At 38.1% G+C, this 11,880-nt stretch overlaps 1 protein-coding gene across 2 annotated transcripts in view; it reads right to left on the reverse strand.

Moving 5' to 3' along the window:
- Positions 1 to 627: 627 nt before the first annotated feature.
- CWC27 (CWC27 spliceosome associated cyclophilin) overlaps positions 628 to 11,880 on the reverse strand; it is a 193,198-nt gene continuing 181,945 nt past the window's right edge. The window contains exons 14-15 of one of the 2 annotated variants that reach the window (XR_005783736.1): positions 3,220 to 3,313; positions 1,122 to 1,234 (exon numbers count right to left, since the gene is read on the reverse strand). Coding sequence is in view for 1 of the 2 variants with exons in the window: in XM_040452126.1 (XP_040308060.1) it covers positions 1,072 to 1,234 (163 nt within the window). In the remaining variant the exon portion in view is untranslated. Of the gene's footprint in view, positions 1,235 to 3,219; positions 3,314 to 11,880 lie in introns of both variants that reach the window. The other variant, XM_040452126.1, reaches the window with a different exon arrangement.

Raw genomic sequence — 11,880 nt, forward strand, 5'->3', positions numbered from 1 at the left:
CATGACCTGTGCTGAAGTCGAATGCGCAACTGACTAAGCCACCCAGGCACCCCAAGAATTTGCATTTCTAACGTCCCCAAGTAATGCTGTTGCCACTGCATTGTAGTGCCTGGGACTACATTTTGAGAACAGGTGTTCTAGGGAAAGTCTATTGGATTACTTTTGGGAAAAGAGAGCCGATGAGACACTACCTGGAAAGATGTGGCTGGTGAGGTTTTATTAGGTAACCGAAAGTTAGCCTGAGGTATTATTTGAGGATTCAGATTCTAGAAAAACTGAGTTAGTATAGATAATATACAGTAAATAACCAGTGTGAGTGGTTGTCATCAAGAGCTACATTCTTGATAGTTCTGTTGCTAGTGTCACCTCTGCATGTGCTCCTGTTGCTATGCTGAAAGGGCAGAGGAGTGGGCAGGAGGCCTGCTGTTGGGCCAGGGTGTGCAGTAAGCATGGCTGACCTTACTTAGTGTATTAGCGTCTTGATTACATCTATAAAACCCAGGCATTGGCTTAGATGCAGGTGACAATATTCCCTTGGAGATTCCTCAGGCTTTAAGGCATGAAGCTACTGGGTCTTACTGATTTGGCTATTTTAGATATTTATATGCAAAACGACAACAACAAAAATCAATCTTTATGTATATAATTTTTATTCTATTCCAAATTCAGTATTGTGGTAACAGAATGCCAGGGAGGTTTCCCTTAAATACTCTTTCTTGAAAGAAACTTCTTATAAAAAGTCTTGAAAACAAAGCCTTCACATATTTTAGGATAAAAAGACATAAACAGGCTGGCACAGTCTACAAATGGTTAACATGTAAACTGGCAGGAAAGTTATTTTATTTCAGATTTAGCAATAGAAAAAGTCAATTAGGGAAAAAAAAGCATGAACCAAAAGCATTTGCTTACATCATCCCACAATTTACATAACAAGATAATTTTTTTTCAAAACCAGACAACAGGTTCAAAAATACTTCTTTTCACACCCTTAAGTGATGTTGTTGGGAACAACGGCTGTTATAAGGCCATTTATTGCAGGCACATTTCTACCTAATTATCATGACTGTAATTTTATCTTCTTTCTTTTTTCTCTCTCATCAGCTTTTTGCTTTCTTCTCGTCTTCTCTTATTCACTGGATTCCGAGGATCATAGATTTCGAATGTGTCTGAATCTTGCATGCTTGCATCTTTCACTTTTCTGCTTTTATCCTCAAACTGAAGTACATGTGACATCCTGAAAAGGGAGAGAGGCAGTTCAGTGATTTAGGCAGTAGAATGGAATGTGGAAATTTTATACTATACTGTCCTTGGCAGAATGAACCATAAGGGTACAGAACACCAACATGGGTTTATTGTTTGTTGGTGCTTATACCACATGGAAACCAACTTCTCAGAAAACACTTAAATTTGAAAAACATGACTGGAGTTTGGTCCTGCTGCTTTGTGTTTTTAGTAATGAGTCTCTTTGCCTCCGTCTTCACTTGAAGGTCCTTCCTGGATGAGAGGTTAAAAGAGCTCTACCCAGGGTATTCCTTCAACTAAGAGAACATTCTGCCAGCTTCCTTTAAAGAGCACACTCACTTAGCCAGAGTGGGCAGGGTTGCAGAGCAAAACCCCTAACAAACCAGCCCTATCTGATCCTGTTTTTAGTAGTTGAAGGGGTCAAGAGTCAGGAATGTGTTAAGAAAATTCTTGTTCAAATGGTGTTATGATCCTTTTCTGGGGAGTTGCAGGGTTAAAAAAATTATTTTTTTTCGTGCAAAATGAAACTAAGCTTTGGCATGGCTCCATGGACTAATTTCCTCCTCTTACTGTTGATTACAACAAATTTAACCATCCTGCTTTCCCACTTTATCAAATGCTTACTGGTCTTAAGGTATCAACATGTGCTTGAATCGTAAGTGGTCATAAGCTGGCTATCCTTAGCAGCCGGAAAATATGTAAGTGATTAGCTCTGCCCCCATTAGGAGGTGTCAGAAATAAATAGGGAAGTCAACGACCAGATTTCAAGGCAGTTGAATGAATTTGGAAAGAGAAAAGTTCAGTTTTTACATATAAACAAAACTTCTAAGGCTTTTCCTACTCATTATAAAAGCAATTTAAAAATGGGCATACTCAGCACTTTTATCACAGCTGATAGGGCTAAATTGCCTATAGGATTAACACTCCCCATACACCCATTGTAACTTTCCGATGAAACCCAAATATTACATTAATTTATTTTTCCCTAAATAAGCAGAGATTTGGGCAGTAGGTAATAGCACAGATCCCCCGCCCCTTTTCCCTGCAAGTAGCACATATGCTGAGTGAAGTTTACTTATGCGACAAACTCTCATGGATATATTCAGATTTTGAAGAAAAGATTTTGTGGCAAATAAAACGTTGCGAGATTAGTGATACTGCAGTTACTGAGGGTTCAGTAGCTACTGTTCTCCAGGGGTGACAAGTTGAGTCTTAACTACCATTCCCAACACTTCTATATGAGAAAAACTACTGGAATGCAATTAGTACAAGTGATATTATTATGTAGATGACGTAGAATATACTTTAACTTACTAAATGAGGTAAATCACATTCACATTTCTATACTTCATTATTAATAATGCTACTTACATCAAATTTCATAACTAATTTCAATACATGAACATGCCATATCATTCATCAGAACTGCTGACTTATACTTCTCTTGCTTTAGTAAACACCCTTATTTAGAAAAGGTGTCATAATTCGTGTGTCATGAGTGGACCTAGAGGATATTATGCTAACTGAAATGAGCCAGACAAAAACAAATACCACATAATCTCACTTAGGTGTAGAATCTAAAAAACAAAACAAATCAATAAACAAGCAAATTCAGACCTATACACGCAGAGAACAAACTTATGGTTGCCAGAGGGGAGGAGGGTGGGAGGATGGGCAAAATGGGTGTATGGACATGGGATGTATAAGCTTCCAGTTATGGAATGAAAAGTCACCAGGATGAAAGGTATAGCAAAGGGAATATAGTCAATGGTATTGTAATAGTGCTGCATGGTGACAGATGGTAGCTACACTTCTGGTGAGCATAGCACAATGTATAGAGAAGTTGAATCACTGTATCGTACACCTAAAACCAACCAATGTGATACTTTATGGCAGCTATATCCACACATAAAAAAAAGCCCAACCAACAACCAAACAGAACAAAAAGAAAATCAGAAAGTATAGTTATCTCCTTACCATAGCAATTGCAGTGGAAAAACCATGCTGTTAAATTTTAAGAGTGGTGACAGTGAAGCCCATGCTTCCTGTTTCCAATTTAAGTTGTTTCTATCTTCATTAAAAAAAGAGCAGATATATTTAATGGAAGAAATGGAAAAAAGAGCTCTGAATTAAGGTAACAAAGAAAAAGCACCAATTTTATCATAGATAATCATATAATTTAGTAAGATAAATCTGTAGATTCTTTGTGGGAGGAGGAAAATACGGTATTCATAGGTATTGATTACAACTTTTCAATTGGAGATAACTAATAAAATCCCAGATGTTACAAATACGAAAAAAAAAATGCATCATAGGATCATTGCTTATTTAAATGGATTCCTCAGAGGTTGATTTTCCTGTCCTTTCAATTTCCTACAGTATTTAAGTATTAGCTTCTGAGAATAAACAATCTCAACTCGTAGAAAAAGGCTCATCATTCTACATTCATGGTAACAAGGGACTACTAGACCCAGTTTGAAACACAAACTGGATTTAATAAATTAATGATTTGCATAGGCCTAAATGACCAGTGACAACTCAGTTCAGTAAACACACCTCTGAAAGCCAACTAATCAGTGACAGCCTTATGATTTTGAAGGTTGGCCAATCAGTGGTCAACTCAGTCTAGTAAACACATTTCTGAAAGCCAGCCAATCACTGACAGTCTCTCCTGAGTAATGGGGCTTCTGAGGCTGATGTCAACCACTAAATAATTCCTGACCCCAAAACTCTATAAGATTTGCAACCCATTTAGCTCAGAGACTGTGCCTAAAAGCATAGCTCTTCCTTAGTTAAGTAATAAATTAAACCTTTTGTTTCAGGTAGTGAGAGGTGGCCTTTTTCTTAGATACTTCTTACATTTTGTGCTGCATTCCCCAAAGTATATTTTTTTAGGAATTTTAAGTGTACTTCCACTGATGAGGAACAAGTTTAGAAAGGTGGGAGGATGTTCTTTTTAAGGTCCTTTACCACACATCATGGGGAGTCCAGATCCTGCACTGCATTTCAGTAAGTGCTTAGCAAGTGATTCTTGTGTAGATACCTAAGCCAAAACCAGGAAGTAGCTCAAAACATGCCCTTTAAAACAATTTCATTCAATACTCCCATATTGATAGTGAAAAACAAAAACCACTGTCTTTAGTTAACTATTTCTATTTCTAAAATTATTGGTCTCTCTGCCCAAAAATACAGATGGATTTTTTGTAATATCCATTTCTATTAGAGACTGTCCACATTTCAAAAATGGCTTTGCCAGAACTTGTCAATTAAAACCACATAGGCACCTTCCTCCTTTCTTCTATCCCACAAAAGTATCTTGCAACTATTGGATTTAGTTGGCTCTGGTATAAGAAATGAACTCTAGACATGTGAACAACAGCACAAAGTCCACAAAGAGGAACAGATTTTCCTACGAATTTGAAAAAAAACAGAAAGCTGTAAATTAAAGTAGCTGTCTTTTTCAACTGTTTGTTTCATACACCACTGCACTAAACAAGTCCAACATTTTGATTAATAACAAACCTAAACCCAGAGGAAAGAAAGGGCTCTCAGCTTACAAACTACTTCAGCTTTAATATCATAATACTTAGCATGGCTGGTTACTCAGCAATAATATTTAATCTTTAATAGAAATAAAAGCATAATCAAAATGGTTCACCCATTTATCTTTCAACATGCTTTGGTCACTTCATTTTAAAAAGCAAAACAAAACAGTTATTATGATTTTCAGCATAATAAACTCCTGCCCTATGTGCCTCCATAAATCACAGACTGCAGGAATTGAAAGCATGCCCACATTTTACAGTCTCCTGTGAGAATACACATGCAGACTTAAAATACAGACTTAACTCAAGTACATAAGAGTCTGGTCATTTACAATTTTGTATGTCCCAATAACTCAGTACTATTTACTCTGTGGCTGGTTATGGAACTGACCAAACAAGAGCAGTGAATTTTTTGGAATTAATTGCATGCTGATCATTTACATATGAACATTTTAAAACTTGTTCACTTGAAGGCAAAGACACAAAATTTAGTTCTGATTAATAAAAAGATTTACATAAGCTCAGATTCTCAAATAAGAACACTGACTTGGGGTGCCTGGGTGGCTCAGGTGATTAAGCGTCTGACTCTTGATTTTGGCTCAGGTCATAATCTAATGGTTTATGAGATTAAGCCCCATGTCGGGCTCTTTGCTGAGATCACGGAGCCTGCTTGAGATTCTCTTTTTCCCTCTCTCTCTACCCCTCCCTGCTTATGCTGTCTGTCTCTCAAAATAAATAAACAAACTTAAAAAAAAAAAAAAAAGAACATTGACTTTAGTGTGTTACAGAAATATAGAGGCTTACCATTTTCATAGAGGTTGTTTGACAGAGTAATTTTTTTTTCATATGGGATTGTATGAAATTATAAACAAAAGCAAACAACCGATTGTTTGAAAAAGACCTGGACCTTTAATAATCTCACTAATTTGACATCCAGTTTTAGAAGTTCTCCCACAGTTGTGAAACACATGAAGATTTATGACAGCAATTAATATTAATGGAGAACACAAGAGAGGTACTTAGTCTCAAACATACAGTAAGTACAATATAGAATTCCAGTACTAATTTGTTTCTGACAAAAATGCAATTAGGTTATTTATGCTTATGTAATGTAAGCTGTTATCTTTTTCACTGGAAATTTTATAAACCACTCGTTTCCCATTTCCACTCGACTCAGACTTTTGTAGGTGTTCTAACTGTTCTACATCTGTACTATGTCTCTTTCAACCTCCAAAAGTTCTAAAATAGTCTTTCTTTAAAAAAAAATGTTGTTTTAAAATTAAGTAGGCTCCACACCCAACGTGGGACTTGAACTCGTGACCCCAACATCAAGAGTCACATGTTCTACAAACTGAGCCAGCCTGTTGCCCCTAAAATAATCTTTCTTTCTTTCTCTCTCTATTTTTAAATGTTTATTTATCTTTGAGACATAGAGAGAAAGAGAGAGAGAGAGAGTGAGTGCATGAGCAGGGGAGGGGGGGAGCCACAGAATTCAAAGCAGGATCCAAGCTCTTAGCTGTCAGCATAAAGCCCAACGCAGGGCTTGAACTCACGAATGTGGGATCGTGACCTGAGCTGAAGTTGGATGCCCAACCCCCTAAGCCACCCAAGTGCCCCATAAAATAATCTTTCTTATACATTTCTTTCATACCATTTCTTTGACCAGGAATTATTGGCTATTGTGTTAGACTGAACAACTCGGCTGGACCCTTAAAACTCTGTAACAACTGCATCTTCCTATCTCACCAACCTCATTTCATTTCTTTCATCAATTACTCTTCTGTAATTGGCTGTTGACTTAATTGTGAACAGACTGTCAGTTATTTGAGACAGTATGAGTCTTGTTCACAGCTGTATTCCCTGTGCTGAGAATGGTGATTTGTGTTGTAAAGCAAAGCCTTCAGATCCTTTGTACTGGCCAGGCCTGCTGGCTGGTACTAGCTGGTTTGCTAAACTAACACTTGACCTCCTTTTGTGGGCAGGGAATGTCTTTTATTTCTGTGACAAACTTCTAAAATGTCTAACAGCCTCTGCAGAAAGTCTCAGGCTCAGCACAAGCTCACCTTTTCATGACCTCTCATAGTTTAGCACATACTGATTGCTGCTTTTCCACTGTGCTCCTACCAGTGACAGCTAGTTTTATTTGTTCCTGCTCATAGACTGCAGTGGGAGCATGCCTTATGTTCTTTTCCATTGACTTTGGTCCCTAATGTAAAACTAGATAGTTTATTTTTTATTTTTTATTAAGTAAACTCTACATCCAGTGTGGGGCTTAAAATCATGACCCGGAGATCAAGAGTCACATACCCCACCAACTGAGCCAGGCAGGCGCCCCTAGATTCTTTGTATTTTTTTTAGCTTTTTAAAAATTTTATTTAAATCCAAGTTAGTTAATATATAGTATAATAATGGTTTTAGGAGTAGAATTTAGTGATTCATCACTTACATATAACAGCCAGTGCTTATCCCAACAAGTCCCCTCCTTACTATCCATCACCCATTTAGCCCATTAGATTTTTTTTTTTAAGTTTGTGTGTGGGGGGACAGAGGGGGGGGGAGAGAGAGAGAATGTGTGCATGCACACACACACACACACACGGGGGAGGGGCAGAGAGAGAGGACAGAGGATCCAAAGCAGGGCTCTCGCTGATAGTGGAGAGCCTGAATCAGGGCTCAAACTCACCAACTGCAAGATCATGACCTGAGCCACAGTCAGATGTTCAACCAACTGAGCCACCCAGGCACCCCTAGATAGATTTTTTTTTTTTAAAGCAATGTCTCTCTAGAGCACTACATCAAACACAGATGCACATTAGAATCACTTCAGTAGCTTCAAAAACTATGCCAGGCTTCCACCTACAGAAGTATTGATTTAACTGTCCTCGGATGGGGCCCCAGCATTGGTAATTTAAAAGTTTTTCCTGGTGATTTTAAAATACAGCCAAATTTGGGGCGCCTGGGTGGCGCAGTCGGTTAAGTGTCCGACTTCAGCCAGGTCACGATCTCGCGGTCCGTGAGTTCGAGCCCCGCGTCGGGCTCTGGGCTGATGGCTCAGAGCCTGGAGCCTGTTTCCGATTCTGTGTCTCCCTCTCTCTCTGCCCCTCGCCCGTTCATGCTCTGTCTCTCTCTGTCCCAAAAATAAATAAACGTTGGAAAAAAAAAATACAGCCAAATTTAAACTATAACACTAAAGTTTAAGAACCTTTACATTTTCACACTGATTTATTTCATCAGCCATTTGTTCTGGCCCCTTCAGAGATGAATTGCTAGTTCCTATTGACAAGCTACTCACATACTTGAAGAAGCAGAAGTGGCCTCTGAGCCTATTAACTGAATAATCTCAAGTGTATTATCCATTTCTTATATATGGTGTGAAGATAAGGCAAGAAGCTAGATTCAATTATTCACTCAATAAACATTTGAGGACTTTTTATGTGTGAGACCCGCTGTCAGACACTGGTGACACAAAGCCAAATATGACCCAGGCCCTGCCATCCTGAAGTGAACAGTCTGTTCAGGAGATGAACACACAGATACCAGAACAAATGCATATGTTGGAATTGCCTGCAAAGTGTGAGGCAACAATTATAAGACGATCCATTGATACAGCTCTCTATGAAAAGCTTTCACATGTTGTCTGCTATTATCTTCATAGTAGTAACTATATGGGGTAGGCAAGAAAGATGTGGTTATCACCCCCATTGCACAGACTGGGTAGTGCTTATTTTGGAATAAAGAAAATGCTAAAAATGCAATTGTAAAGAGACCAGAATTATTTGTGTAGCTCCCAGGCTGGCCTTTAAAGCAGTTCCAAAAGAGAAGCTCCAAAAATGTGGGAGCCTCTTTGGGCACCTCTCTTTTAGATGAACACTTGCTTAAAAAAAGGGGGGGGCGGTAATTAAAATTCACTGTAAATTTTATCTCAGCCTCAGTTTCTCCTTATACTTCCTACAGTGGGGATGCCACCCCATTCTGGTGGAAGTCCCACAGGGGTATAGCCAAGGGCCCACAGCCTCTATAAGGGTAGAGGTCTGGCAGTCTCCTCTCAGGCATCTAATTACTAAGGCATGCCTTGTGCTTGATGATGGTATCCAGGTCTTTTCTGTTACATATATGTATATGTATATATATATATATATTTTTTTTTTTTTTTCAAAAATGTAAATCTAGCCATGAAAACTCTCCTGTTTTAAATCCTTCACTGCTCCCCATTGTCTGCACAACGAAACCTAAATTTCTTATGTGGCCTCTATGATTTGGCTTTTGCTTCCCTCTTCAAGTTCCTTTGTCACTCGCCCCATCACATTTATATCCCAGGCATCCTGAATTGCTTGCAGTTTCCTGAACAGGGCCTGTCTCCAGCCTGTTTACTGCCTCTCTATGGTGATAACCCTTCTCTCCCTCATACTGGCTGAGGTGTCACCCCGGATTTCTCTCCTGGCCTCTCCTCTTTTTCCGTGGGGTTAGGCCCTCTTCTATACAGCTCTCTAGTTTAGGCTCCCTCACTAGAGTGCACTTGGCTCTTTTTTATGGGCCTTTGTACTAGCACCAGTCACCAATACTTGGCAAGAAAAACACCTTCAATAAATTTCTGATGAATAAATAAATGTTTCTGAGAAACCAGTCACTTCTAAAACCTTTGGCTAGAATTCTGGTTTTGTTCACCATTCTCCTGGATAGTATTAACACATAATTCCAAATTACTTAGCTATTAGGTTTTAAACGCTTGAGTTTTCTAGGTTAGTAACTCTCCTTTCAAACTCCATTAATACCAGAGAAAAGGCTAATATTCAAAAATCTAAAACAAAATATTTCCACCACTACTAACTCTGTGCTATGAAAATCCAACACTTTCTCAAATGGCCACTTAAATTATCTAATGATTACATTTGTCTTTTGTACCCTTTGTCTTTGAGGTATGAGATGGGGGAAAATGCATATATTGTCCTCAGCCTCCCTCCACTTGGGTTGAAAGGCCTTGCCATTCTTTGCGAAATGTTGTCAGTCATCCACGTAATTTGTCTTTTCTGTACTGTGTTGACAGGTTCTTATTTCTCTGTTAAATTAGAAATCCAACTAAATAACTCCTGGTTATTATTTAAGTTTATCATTCTACGGGACTATAGATAGGGAACTTAATTGATATGGTTGAAGTTTTTTTTTTTTTTTTTTTTTTTTGAGGGGAGAGCTGGAAAGGAGATTTGCATTTGAAAAGCAAAAACAGTCCTTTTTGTTTTTAATGAAAAATTTCAGCAAGACAAAACAATTTTCAAGTTTTGCCCACATTTGATTCTCTGAAAGGACCACACCCTGTTCTGTATCATAGATGGCCTGCAGCATGCTTTCTTTGTCCATGTCACTTCTCTGGAATGCCCCACCACCCCCTTCCCATTGGTCTGTGTCCCTTGTCCTTTCAAAGCCCAGTGTAATTCCCATTTTCTCCTAAAATTCTTCTCTGACTGCCCTGGGTTTCATTCAGGGCTGGCTCTTACTTTTGAATTTATCTGACACTTTCTGTGGAAACTTTTGTGGACTGCAGTTGGAAGACCTGGGTTTGAGTTATAATTCAGTCGCTAAATGTTACTGGAGGACAGTCACATTGCTTTTCAGGCCTATTTCTTCATCTGTGAAGAGGAGATGGTTATATGCACCCTAATTACCTCACATAATTAGAATGAGATTCAAACATCATTCCTCCAGTAAGTCCAACACTTACTTTCATGTCAATTTATTTTGTATTCTGTATGTATGTATTACATACAAAGTGTGCTTGTATAAAGTTATCATTTTTATAAAACTCTGTTATGCTTCATAGACTTTTTCAAAGTGTTTTCATTTATATCATCATACACAAGAACTTACTTATTTGATCTTGCCTAACTTTGGAGGCCTACATATATTTAAATTTTTTTTAAATGTTTATTTATTTTTGAGAGAGAAAAGGACAGAGTATGAGTAGGGGAGGGGCAGAGAGAGAGGGAGACACAGAATCCAAAGCAGGCTCCAGGCTCTGAACTGTCAGCACAGGGCTTGAGCTCACGAACAGCAAGATCATGACGTGAGCGGAAGTCAGAACACTTAATCGACTGAGCCACCCAGGTGCCCTGGCTTATATATATTTAAAAATATATCCTGTCTGTCCTAGACTACATGCCATTCGACGGGTAGAAACTGTTTAAAGAATCAAAGAATTATAGAAATTTTACTTTTATAACTTTCGTGGCATGATTAGCATGTATTGACTATTTTTATGTGTTTTTCCTTTGTGCAAAGTAACATAATCCTGAGAAGCAAAAAGAAAAGACAAAAAAAATCATCTGTAATTCCATAGCTCAGCAGTAACTAGTATAAACATATAGGTACATCACTTCCTGTACTTTTTTAATGCATCTCTATACATATATTTGGATGTATGTATTATATATATGTGTGTATATGTATATATATTTGAAAGGATCATAATGCATATATTTTATACTTTTTATACCCAACTATACCATGATCATCTTTTTTTTTTTACATGGATAATTATACTTCTATGTAATTTTATTCATTTTCTAGTATTTGATCCTATAGATAATTTACAATCAACCCTGTATTGTAGGATTCTTAGGCTTGTTCATATTTTCACCTTTATGAACAGAATGCTGCGAATAATATCTATGTGAATAAGAAATATTTGGATTTTCTTATTTGTAGTAATTTTGGGAAGGAGAGGCAGGTTCAACCTTCTTTCTTTTGGTAGCATAATTCTTCTTTTTCTTTCGGAAATGACCCTTCCCCACTATGAGTCCATGTACTTGGAGTGGGATGACACCCCCTTGTGCTTGTCTCAGGGAGGGGACGCATGGAATAGGCCTGTCCAGAATAACCAGTAATTACATTTAGGGCATGGGCATTTGAATTTGAAAAGGCTAAACACAACTGGTTCAAGAACTTTTTCTAGAACTACTGGGTTGACTACATAACGTAAACCTAGAACTTCTGAAGGCCATCTTTGCCAACCCCTAGGGGAAGTCTTGGATGAGGCCAAGTGAGGGGAAAATGGAACCAGGAGACAGAAAACAGAGGGAGGGGGAGAGAGAGAGAGAGA

This window comes from Herpailurus yagouaroundi, unplaced genomic scaffold, assembly GCF_014898765.1.
Source record: "Herpailurus yagouaroundi ecotype Mexico unplaced genomic scaffold, PumYag 29, whole genome shotgun sequence".
In the NCBI taxonomy this organism is placed as follows: Eukaryota; Metazoa; Chordata; class Mammalia; order Carnivora; family Felidae; genus Herpailurus; species Herpailurus yagouaroundi.